This window comes from Passer domesticus, chromosome 29 (assembly GCF_036417665.1).
Source record: "Passer domesticus isolate bPasDom1 chromosome 29, bPasDom1.hap1, whole genome shotgun sequence".
NCBI classification, from domain to species: Eukaryota; Metazoa; Chordata; class Aves; order Passeriformes; family Passeridae; genus Passer; species Passer domesticus.
In genome coordinates, this window is record NC_087502.1 from 1,799,745 (window position 1) to 1,808,752 (window position 9,008).

Genomic DNA, 9,008 nt, shown 5'->3' on the forward strand with positions numbered 1-9,008 from the left:
ACAAAAAGGGGAAAGTTGGGGTTGTGACTGCTGTGGTGTCACACAGTTGAACACAGGGACTGCCACTGCTGCAGTGTCAGAGAGATTGGAACCTTGGGGCTGCCACTACTATCTTCTCATAGAGAGGAAAATGTTTGGTTTGCCACTGTGTTGGTGTCAGACAGAGGGGAGCGCTGGGGGTGCCACCTCTGGTGTCACAGGCAGGGGAACTAGGGGTGCCACAGCTGTGTTGTCACAGAGAGGGGAACGCTGGGGCTGTAACTGCTGTGGTGTCACAGAGAGGGGAAGGTCAGGATTGCCACCACTGTGGTGTCACAGAGAGGGGAATGCTGGCACTGCTACTGCTCTGGTGTGACAGAGAAGGGAACACTGGGGCATCCATTGCTGTGGGGTCATAAAGAGTGGAATTTTGGAGCTGCCACCCTTGTGGTGTCAAAGAAGGGAATGTTGGAATTGCCACTGCTGTGGTCTCACAAAGAGGGGGAGATGGTACTGCCACACCTGTAGTGTCAGAGAGAGGGGAACATTGTGGCTTCCACTGCTGTGGTCTCACAGAGAGTGGAACGCTGCCAAACCTCCCCTGGTGCTGTGCCCACTCCAGTGCTGCTCCTCTGTGACACTGCAGGGCCTCCTGGGAACATTGTGACACTGCAGGGATTCATGGGGACTTTGTGACACTAGAGGGACTCATGGGAACATGGTGACACTGCAGGGACTGATGGGATCACAGGAGCCCTGTGACACTCTGGGGTCTTGGATAATCCAGAGGCCCCTTTGGGGCCGTGGGACCTTGTAAGTGATGGTCTGAACTTTCCCTCATTTTCCTCACGACTGTTGCAAGGACAGAGACTGGGACCCCGAGGACCCTGACTGGAGTTCTGGCCTGGCTGAGGTGGATGCTGGCCAAGTGATTGTGCACAGCTGTGTTTGCAGTGACTGCTTCTAGCAGGGGGCTGACAAAGGAGCATCTCGCCCTATATGCTTGCACCTGCTTCTTGGCAATAGCCCATGAATTTCCCCACCTCTTGGCCAAATGAACTTTCAGGGGTAACGTTGGTGATTCCCCATGGAAAACCCTTCATCTGCTTCTCTACCACCATGACAGAAAGAGATTGCAGCCCTCCCTCCCAAGGACTGAGACCCCTATGATTCTAACACGGGGAGCTGACCAAACTGAAGGGAGATGTGCCACGTGTGGTCGTTGGGTCAAGAAAACAATGACTCTCACTCACTGCTGAGAACATGACCCGTTCCCCCTCGATGGTTTCAACAGACTTACTCTTCATTGTACCTGTTCCCCCTCAGCAATTTCAAGAGAATTACCTGTTCCCCCCCTTGGCAAAGGACTATAATAGACCCCTGAGTGTCACATTCACATTTTCTGAAAAATCCCTTTGCCCAGAATTTTTCTCCAGGGAAGCTGAGAAGCCTCAGAGAAGAATGAAAGCAATGATTATCTAATTTTCTTCTCCTCTGTTTTGCTCATGTGGAATGTGGTTGGAGATTGTTTACCAACAGGTGATTGTTTCATGGGTTTTTGCTCTGAATTGTTTTGACTTATTGGCAAATCAGGGCCAAGCTGTGTCAGACTCTGGTGGGAGTCACAAGTTCCATGATTATCGTTTTAGCCTTCTGTAAGTATCCTTTCTATATGCTTTAGTATAGTTTAATATACCATTCTTTTAATGTAATATAGTATCAGAAAATAATCAATTAGCCTTCTGAGAACATGGAGTCAGATTCATCATTCCTTCCTTGTCTGGGGGAAACACAAATACAATACCTGAGTTAACCAGGACTTTGATATTCTCCCTGATGTCACAAGGTGAATTTCCATTGACCTGGACCACGAGGATTTAATCTCTAAGTTTGGTAGCTATACCCTCTCTTTGTCTCTCTCTATCTCTGTCTCTCTCTCTCTCTCTGTCTTTATATTTTATCTCTTTTTTAACCCTTCTATGGCATTTGCTGTGGGCAGTCAATAAAAGGTGCATTTGTTTTGATCAATAGTGAAATCCCCTCAGTGTTGTTTCTGCACTCTGAGATCAGTTAATGAACCACCACGACCTCCACTTGTACTAGAGGATTGTGCCAGAGGTGCCCACCAAACCAAGGAGAAAAGACAAAACCAGAGGTCAAAGTCCCATGGAGTGCTGTGGGGTGTCATGGGGTGTCCCTCTCTGTGCTGGCACAGGGGAGAAGCTCAGTGCAAGAAACAGCCATGGGAACATCCTATGGGACACGGGGACATGCTGTGGGACACGTGAATATCCCACAGGATACGGCCCCAGGACCTCGGGAACTTTGGTCCCGCCAGGGGCGGGAGGCAGGGGACATACAGAGAGGGACGGGGACACATGGAAGGAACAGGGTCACACGGGGGAGATGGGGACGGGGACACTAGGACGGGACAGGAACACACGACAACGGGGAAAGTGGACAGGGACAGGTGCAGAGGGATAGGGACACACAGGTGGGGGATGGTGATACACAGAGGGAAGGGGGGACAGGGACACACACAGAGGGAGACGGGGACACTACAAGCGGCGGGGGGGAACACGATGCCACCAGGATACACATGTGGGGACGCAGGACCAGGACATGTCAGCACAAGATGCCATCAGGACGTGTCAGAGGACGCTGCCACCAGAACGCGCATTACGACAAAAGGCGGATCCGGTGACACCCAGCGCGGCGCCATGTGACCCCGTGGTGACACCGCCCATGCCCGCCCCTTGCCCTGTCCCCAGGAGCGGTTCCATGGCAGTGGCCACGGCGCTAGGTTCCCTGGGCGCGGTGGCCCTGGGCACCTTTGTGGTGGCCCTGCTGCTGCGGTGGCTCCAGGATGTGCTGGTGGCTGTCACCCGATTCCGGGCCACTTGTCGCCAGCTGAACAAGTTCCCCATCCCATCCTGCTGCAATTGGTTGCTGGGACACACCGGCATGGTGAGGGCACAGTGAGTGGCACCTGCGGGGACAGCGGGGACAGGGGTGGAGGCACCAGCAAAGGAACAATTGGGTGGTGGCACCTGTGAGGGGACAGAAGGAATGGGGTGGTGGCACTTGGGATGGTGAGGACAGAGTGGTGCCACCTGCCAGGGGGACAGTGGGGACAATCACACATGTCCCCAAGGCTGGCAGTATCCTGAGGACACACGTCCCCAAGCCTATCTGTGCCCCCAGTGACACACATGTCCTGTTCTCCCCAGGGCCAGAGCATGGAGGAAGCCCTACAGCAGGTGGACACCTTGGTGGCCCAGTACCCTCATGGCTGCCTCTGGTGGGGACTTCCCTGGCTGCCTGTCCTGTGCCTCTTCCACCCCAGCACCCTCCGGCCACTCCTCAGTGCCTCAGGTAGGACATGGGACATCAGACAGATCCCCAGGGCCACCCATGGGTGTCACCGTACCTGGCACAGAGACCTGGCAGTGCCCAGGCAGTGGCCACCAACCCAAGTCCACAGGTCCCAGAGGTGTCAGCATGGCCAGGCCAAATGCCACCCCACAGTGGCCACCAACCTGTCCTTGAGGTTCCCCAAGGCCACCCAACAGTGTCACCATGTCCAGCCTCTGGTTGTCCCCCAACCCTCGTCCTTTGGTGGCCATGAGGGGATGGGGGATGATGGTGGCCATGGAGACATGGAAGTGCACAAGAAGGTGGCTGTGGCCATGGGGAGATGATGGTGACCATAGGGTGGTGGCCATGGTGGGATGGTGGTCTAGGGGATGGTGGTGCCATGGAAGGGTTGGCCATAGAGGCCAAGAGGATGCTGGTGGCCATGGTGGGCTGGGGCATAGACTGGTGGCCACAGGGGAACAGTGGTGGCCATGGGCAGCATTGACCATAGAGCTGATGGCCAGTGGGATGGTGGTGCCTGTAGGGTGGTGGCCATTGGGGAAGAGTGGTGGCCATGGATGGGATTTGGCCGTAGACCGGTGGCCCCAGGTGGCCCCTGGCTTATCTCACCCCCGCAGGACGAGAACGGCCACACCCTGTTGGACGAGGACATCGCGGCTGAGGCTGTGACACCTTCATGTTTGAGGGTGAGCACGAGCTCCCAGGCGCCACTGGGGAGGAGCCACTCCAGTGTCCCCTCACTCACCCAATGTCCCCACAGGTCATGACACCACGGCCAGTGGCCTGGCATGGCTCTTCTACAACCTGGCTGGCCACCCTGAGCACCAGGAGCGATGCCGCCAGGAGGTCCAGGAGCTCCTGGCTGGCCGGGACACAGCGGACATTGAATGGTGAGATGTCCCCAGGGCCACCCCTAGTCATGTGGCTTGGGGACACAATGCCACCCCCACTTTGTCCCCAGGGAGGACCTGTCCCAGCTGCCCTTCACCACCATGTGCATCAAGAACAGCCTGCGGCTGCACCCTCCTGTCATTGCTGTGTCCCAGTGCTGCACTGAGGACATCGCCCTGCGTGATGGCCGTGTCATCCCCAAGGGTATGGCATAGCCAGGGTGTCCCCAGTGTCACCAGCCACCCTCATCTGCTGTCCCTAAAGTGGCCATTCCCATCCCACCAGGGGTCATCTGCCTGATGAGCATCTACGGGAGCCACCACAACCCAGACCTCTGGCCTGAGCCTGAGGTAGGGCCACCCTATGAGGTGTCCTTGTCACCATGATGGTGACAGCTGTGTCCCCTCAGTGAGACTGTGGCGGTGTCACCCCAGGTGTTCAACCCTCTGAGGTTCAGCCCAGAAACACCAAGGGACAGTGCCTGTTGTCCATCATCCCCTTCTCTGCTGGCCCCAGGTAAGTGGTGGAGTGGGGACAGGAGTGTCCCCAGGTGCCACCCCCGTCTCTGGCTGGGTTCACAGTGGGGTGACACTGACAGTGGGGATGTGGTGGCAGGAACTGCATCGGGCAGAGCTTTGCCATGGCTGAGATGAAGGTGGCAGTGGCACTGACACTGTCCCGGTTTGTGCTGCGGAGGGACACGGCGAGGCCACCCCCGCGCCGCAAGCCCGAGCTGATCCTGCGTGCTGAGGCGGGCTCTGGCTGCTGCTGGAGCCACTGGGAGTGGCTGAGGGACATGGGTCACCAGGACATGGGGACATCCTGCAAGGGAGGTGTCACAGCCAGGGAAAGAGCAGGGAATAAACGGGAGCATGAAGGGGACAGTATCGTGGTGGTGGTGGGGATGTGCTGTCCTTGGTCATGGGACACCTCATGGCATGGACATGTCAACCCATGGACTTGTCCCCTAAGCCACTTGTCACCACCCATGGCCACGTCCCCCATGTCCTCATCCATGCCCATATAGCCCCATGTTACCATCTATACCTCTGACACCCCCTCCATGCCCAATATCGCCATCCACAGCCATGTCCGCACCCATGTCCTTGTCCATGTCCCCAGCTCCATCCCCACCATATTCCCCAATGTCACCATCCGAGACTTAGTTAAATGTCTTTATTTTTACCCCAATGGTGGGTGAAGGGATGAAGAAATATGAAGGAAAATCAAGGCCAAAATAAAAGGATTTACGTGTACATGCTGGCTGAGTATCCATGTGCCTGGGTGGGTAGAAAGGATCTTTTCTAGAGGAATTTCCACTCCATTGTCTCCAAAATCCTGGTTTTGTGCCCCAGTCCATCACCATTTGGCTGTGCAAGACGCCTATGGGCCAGATACAATTAGAATCATGGAATGATTTAGGTTGGAAAAGACCTCCAACACCATCGAGTATTCCTTGATGCCACCTGAAGAAATGATTGGATGCAAAACGTGAGATATTTTTGGGGTTGAAAGTAAAAAACTGTACTGTCCCCTATGAAATTCTGATGTTGGTTTGCAACCCAATGGATTTTTCTCCTGCTGCCCAAGTGTCTAAGAGGAGCCAGGTGGAGATCACCAGCCAGGTTTCTTCCTAACATGGATCAAAAGGACCATGGATCACCAAGTCTCTGCCCAATGAGGGTCATCGTGGACCATCCAATGGGGATGGAGTTGGAGCAGTGCTCAAAGCTCTTCCCGCACACGGGGCACTTGTAGGCCTTCCCTTACTGCTGCCTCCCTTGGTGCTGGGTCACAGTAGAGTTCTGGGAGAAGCGCTTCCCACACTTGGGACACTGTTAGGGCCTCTCCCCAGCTTGGATCCGCTGGTGGGTGATGAGGGTGGAGTTTCTCTTAAAGCCCCTCCCGCAGTCGGGGCAGCGGAAGGGCCTCTATTCTGTGTGAATCTGCTGATGCTTGAGGAGACGGTATCTGCTCTGAAACCTCTCCCCACACTCAGGACACTCATAGTGCTTCTCCCCAGTGTGGATCCTCTGGTGGACAGTCAGGCTGGAGCTCTGGCTGAAGCTTTTCCCACATTCCCCACACTTGTAGGGCCTCTCCCCAGTGTGAATTCTCTGGTGGACAGTCAGGCCGGACCTCTTGCTGAAGCTTTTCCCACATTCCTCACATTTGTAGGGCCTCTCTCCAGTGTGGATCCTCTGGTGGAAAATCAGGGCGGAGGGCGCACTGAAGCTTTTCCCACATTCCCCGCACTCGTAGGGCCTCTCCCCAGTGTGGATCCTCTGGTGCATAATCAGGCTGGCGTTCCCCATGAAGCTCTTCCCACATTCAGAGCACGTGTAGGGACATTCCCCAGTGTGCATTGTCTGGTGGATGATCAGGCCAGTGCTGTCACGGAAGCCCTTCCCACACTCCCCACACACATAGGGGCGTATCCCAGTGTGGGTCATCTGGTGGAGTTTCAGGCTGGAGCTCCTCCTGAAGCCTTTCCCACATTCTCCACATTTATAGGGCCGTTCATTGGTGTGGATCCTCTGGTGGCGGATCAGGTGGGAGCTGATCCTGAAGCTCTGTCCACATTCCCCACACGCATAGGGCCGTTCCCCAGTGTGGGTCCTTCGGTGGACGATCAGGGCAGAGCTGATCTTGAACCTCTGTCCACATTCCCCACACTCGTGGGGCCGTTCCCCGGTGTGGATCCTCTGGTGGTTCATCAGGTGGTGGCTGATCCTGAAGCTCTTCCCACATTCCCCACACTTATATGGCCGTTCCCCGGTGTGGATCCTCTGGTGGACGACCAGGTAGGAGTTCTTGAGGAAACTTTTCCCACATTCCAAGCACCAGTGGGGCTTCTTGCCATTGTCATGCTGCTCACTGGCTACCACCTCAGAGCTCTGGCCAGATCTCTGGCTGCCTTCCTGGCACAGGCTGGGTCTTTTCCCCTTGGAGCATCCTGGGCTGGGTTTGGAGCCCCTCCTCCTGAGGGATCTCCGAGGCTTTTTAGCCCCATTAGGCTCCTGTGCCATGGAGCTGCTCAAAATGGCCTCGTCCATGAGGTTCTGCCGTGGGGATTTGTCTTCCCTGCTCCCCATCCTCAGCTCCTTGTCTGCAGGAGAAGGACAAGGAGAGGATGGGATTTGCCTCCGTGCCAGAGGGAAGGAGAAGGAGATCCTCCCAATCCATCCCTGGCAGGACAGCGTTGGCAGCAGGGTTGTCCTACAGCCGGGGGCTGTGCTGGGCTGGGAGATGGAGCAGGAGAGAGGGGAAAGGGGCGCTGACTTCCTCCTCACCTGCCTCAGCGTCCCGAGGCATCTTCTGCTTCCTCGCAGCCTTCCCCTTCATCCAGATAAGGTTTGGGAATGCGAAATCCTGATTTGGGGAAAAACAAGATGTAAGTGCATTGCCTTTGATGGTCCACTGGCCAAGTCCATCTGTAGAAGTCACTGGGTGTCTGGTGGCCAGAAATACCTCTAAAAATCAGCAAGTTCAAAACCACTCTCCCAGGGGTTCCCTGTTTCCAGTGTCCTTGTTTGAAGTTATGGGGGTCCCTCTTCTCAGAGCTTCTGAGGGGCCCGTGGGTCTGTTGGAACCCAGAGCATCTCTCTGGATGCCCTGGATGTCTCAAAGCCCTGGCAGGGACTCGGAGACCCTGGCAGGAAGCCAAAGACACCTGGAAATTTGATCTTAATTCATGGAGCAAATTGCCAACCTTATATGAAGAATTACAGGCCACAAAAGTTTAAGTAGCGTAGAAGTAGGAATCACAGGGTGAAGGGAAAAACTTTGGAGCACTGTACAGGGGGTTTTGTATGTTGTACAGGGGGGTTTGAAATTCTGTACATGGGGGTCAGGGGTCCCAAGATGGAGGGATTTGGGAGTGCCCTGTCCTTCTTCTTTCTTCTCCTTGGCATCCATGTTCAGGATGATGTTGGCATGTGTGGATTGGTTCATAGGGAAAGTGCACTTGCCAACAAGGGCGAAAAGTATTGGAAATTAAAGGTAAATATCTTATACGTAGTTTTTACTATAAAAGAGACAACCACTCCGTGGACGGGGGAGAGTGCCCTTGGCTGTCTTGCTGATCAGACCTCGGCTGGACAGACAGAAAAACTCTGTAGATAAGGAACAATAAACTCAACTGAAGACCGAAAAGCAAGAGTCCAGACTCCTTCTTTGAAAGCGCAGCCTGCCCAGAACCACCTTTTCCCGTGCTGGGCAGAGACAACTGACAGCCGACCCCAGCATGGGTCCTGGGCATCCCCCCCGCTCTCGGGTTCTGCTAAGCCATGCTGAGGGGCTTTTGGAGGTCCCAGGGCTCATCCTCCCCTGATTCTGTGACAAATGTTTTTGTGATTTGTGTCAATTGGCAATGGAATCAGCAAATGCTTCTATCTGCTGTGTCAAAAATTGACACAAAAAAAGGTTTTAGAACTTTCTGGCCAAATAACCAAATAAAGCATCGAAATGAAGGAACTATAGTAGAGTAAAAGAGATGAGGTTGCAAGATGACTGATGCTTGGAATAAAAGAGAGGAAGTTATGGTAAAGCTAAGAGATATTGCAACAAAGCAACTAAATGCTTATGTATAAAAGAAGCTTGATGCACTTGACCAAATCATGCAGCAGACAGCAGTGTAAGGCCTCCCTCCAGATGGCCACAAGAAGGACAGGAATCAATGACCACCTGGAAAGATTATGAAACTGCGGATCCCAGCTTATTGATATTTGCTGATTTGGACTGAGCTCATTGGAAAATGC

The 9,008-nt window shown here is 54.5% G+C and overlaps 2 protein-coding genes across 2 annotated transcripts; one reads left to right on the top strand and one right to left on the bottom strand.

Moving 5' to 3' along the window:
• Window positions 1-2,601: 2,601 nt before the first annotated feature.
• Window positions 2,602-5,112, top strand: LOC135287269 (cytochrome P450 4F3-like). The gene is given in 12 exon segments (XM_064400622.1): window positions 2,602-2,946; window positions 3,210-3,354; window positions 3,723-3,781; window positions 3,975-4,022; window positions 4,025-4,043; window positions 4,118-4,247; window positions 4,319-4,452; window positions 4,534-4,598; window positions 4,683-4,707; window positions 4,710-4,764; window positions 4,864-4,997; window positions 5,000-5,112. Coding segments are annotated over 12 exon segments (1,272 nt in total).
• Window positions 5,113-5,410: 298 nt separating this feature from the next.
• On the bottom strand, window positions 5,411-8,218 carry LOC135287380 (zinc finger protein 664-like). Its single transcript, XM_064400737.1, has 2 exons — window positions 7,542-8,218; window positions 5,411-7,357 (listed from the first exon to the last, which is right to left on the bottom strand). Exons 1-2 carry the CDS (start codon window positions 7,591-7,593, stop codon window positions 6,180-6,182), a joined length of 1,230 nt encoding a protein of 409 aa, XP_064256807.1. The 5' UTR covers window positions 7,594-8,218; the 3' UTR covers window positions 5,411-6,179.
• Between the last annotated feature and the right edge of the window lie 790 nt (window positions 8,219-9,008).

What these genes read in the sequence shown, in the direction of transcription:
- LOC135287380 (XM_064400737.1), bottom strand. Translation starts at nt 7,593, where the DNA reads ATGAAGGGGAAGGCTGCGAGGAAGCAGAAGATGCCTCGGGACGCTGAG. An exon ending in GCCTCGGGACGCTGAGGCAG is followed by an intron (nt 7,358 to 7,541) that starts GTGAGGAGGAAG and finishes CTTCTCCTGCAG; the next exon opens with ACAAGGAGCTGAGGATGGGG.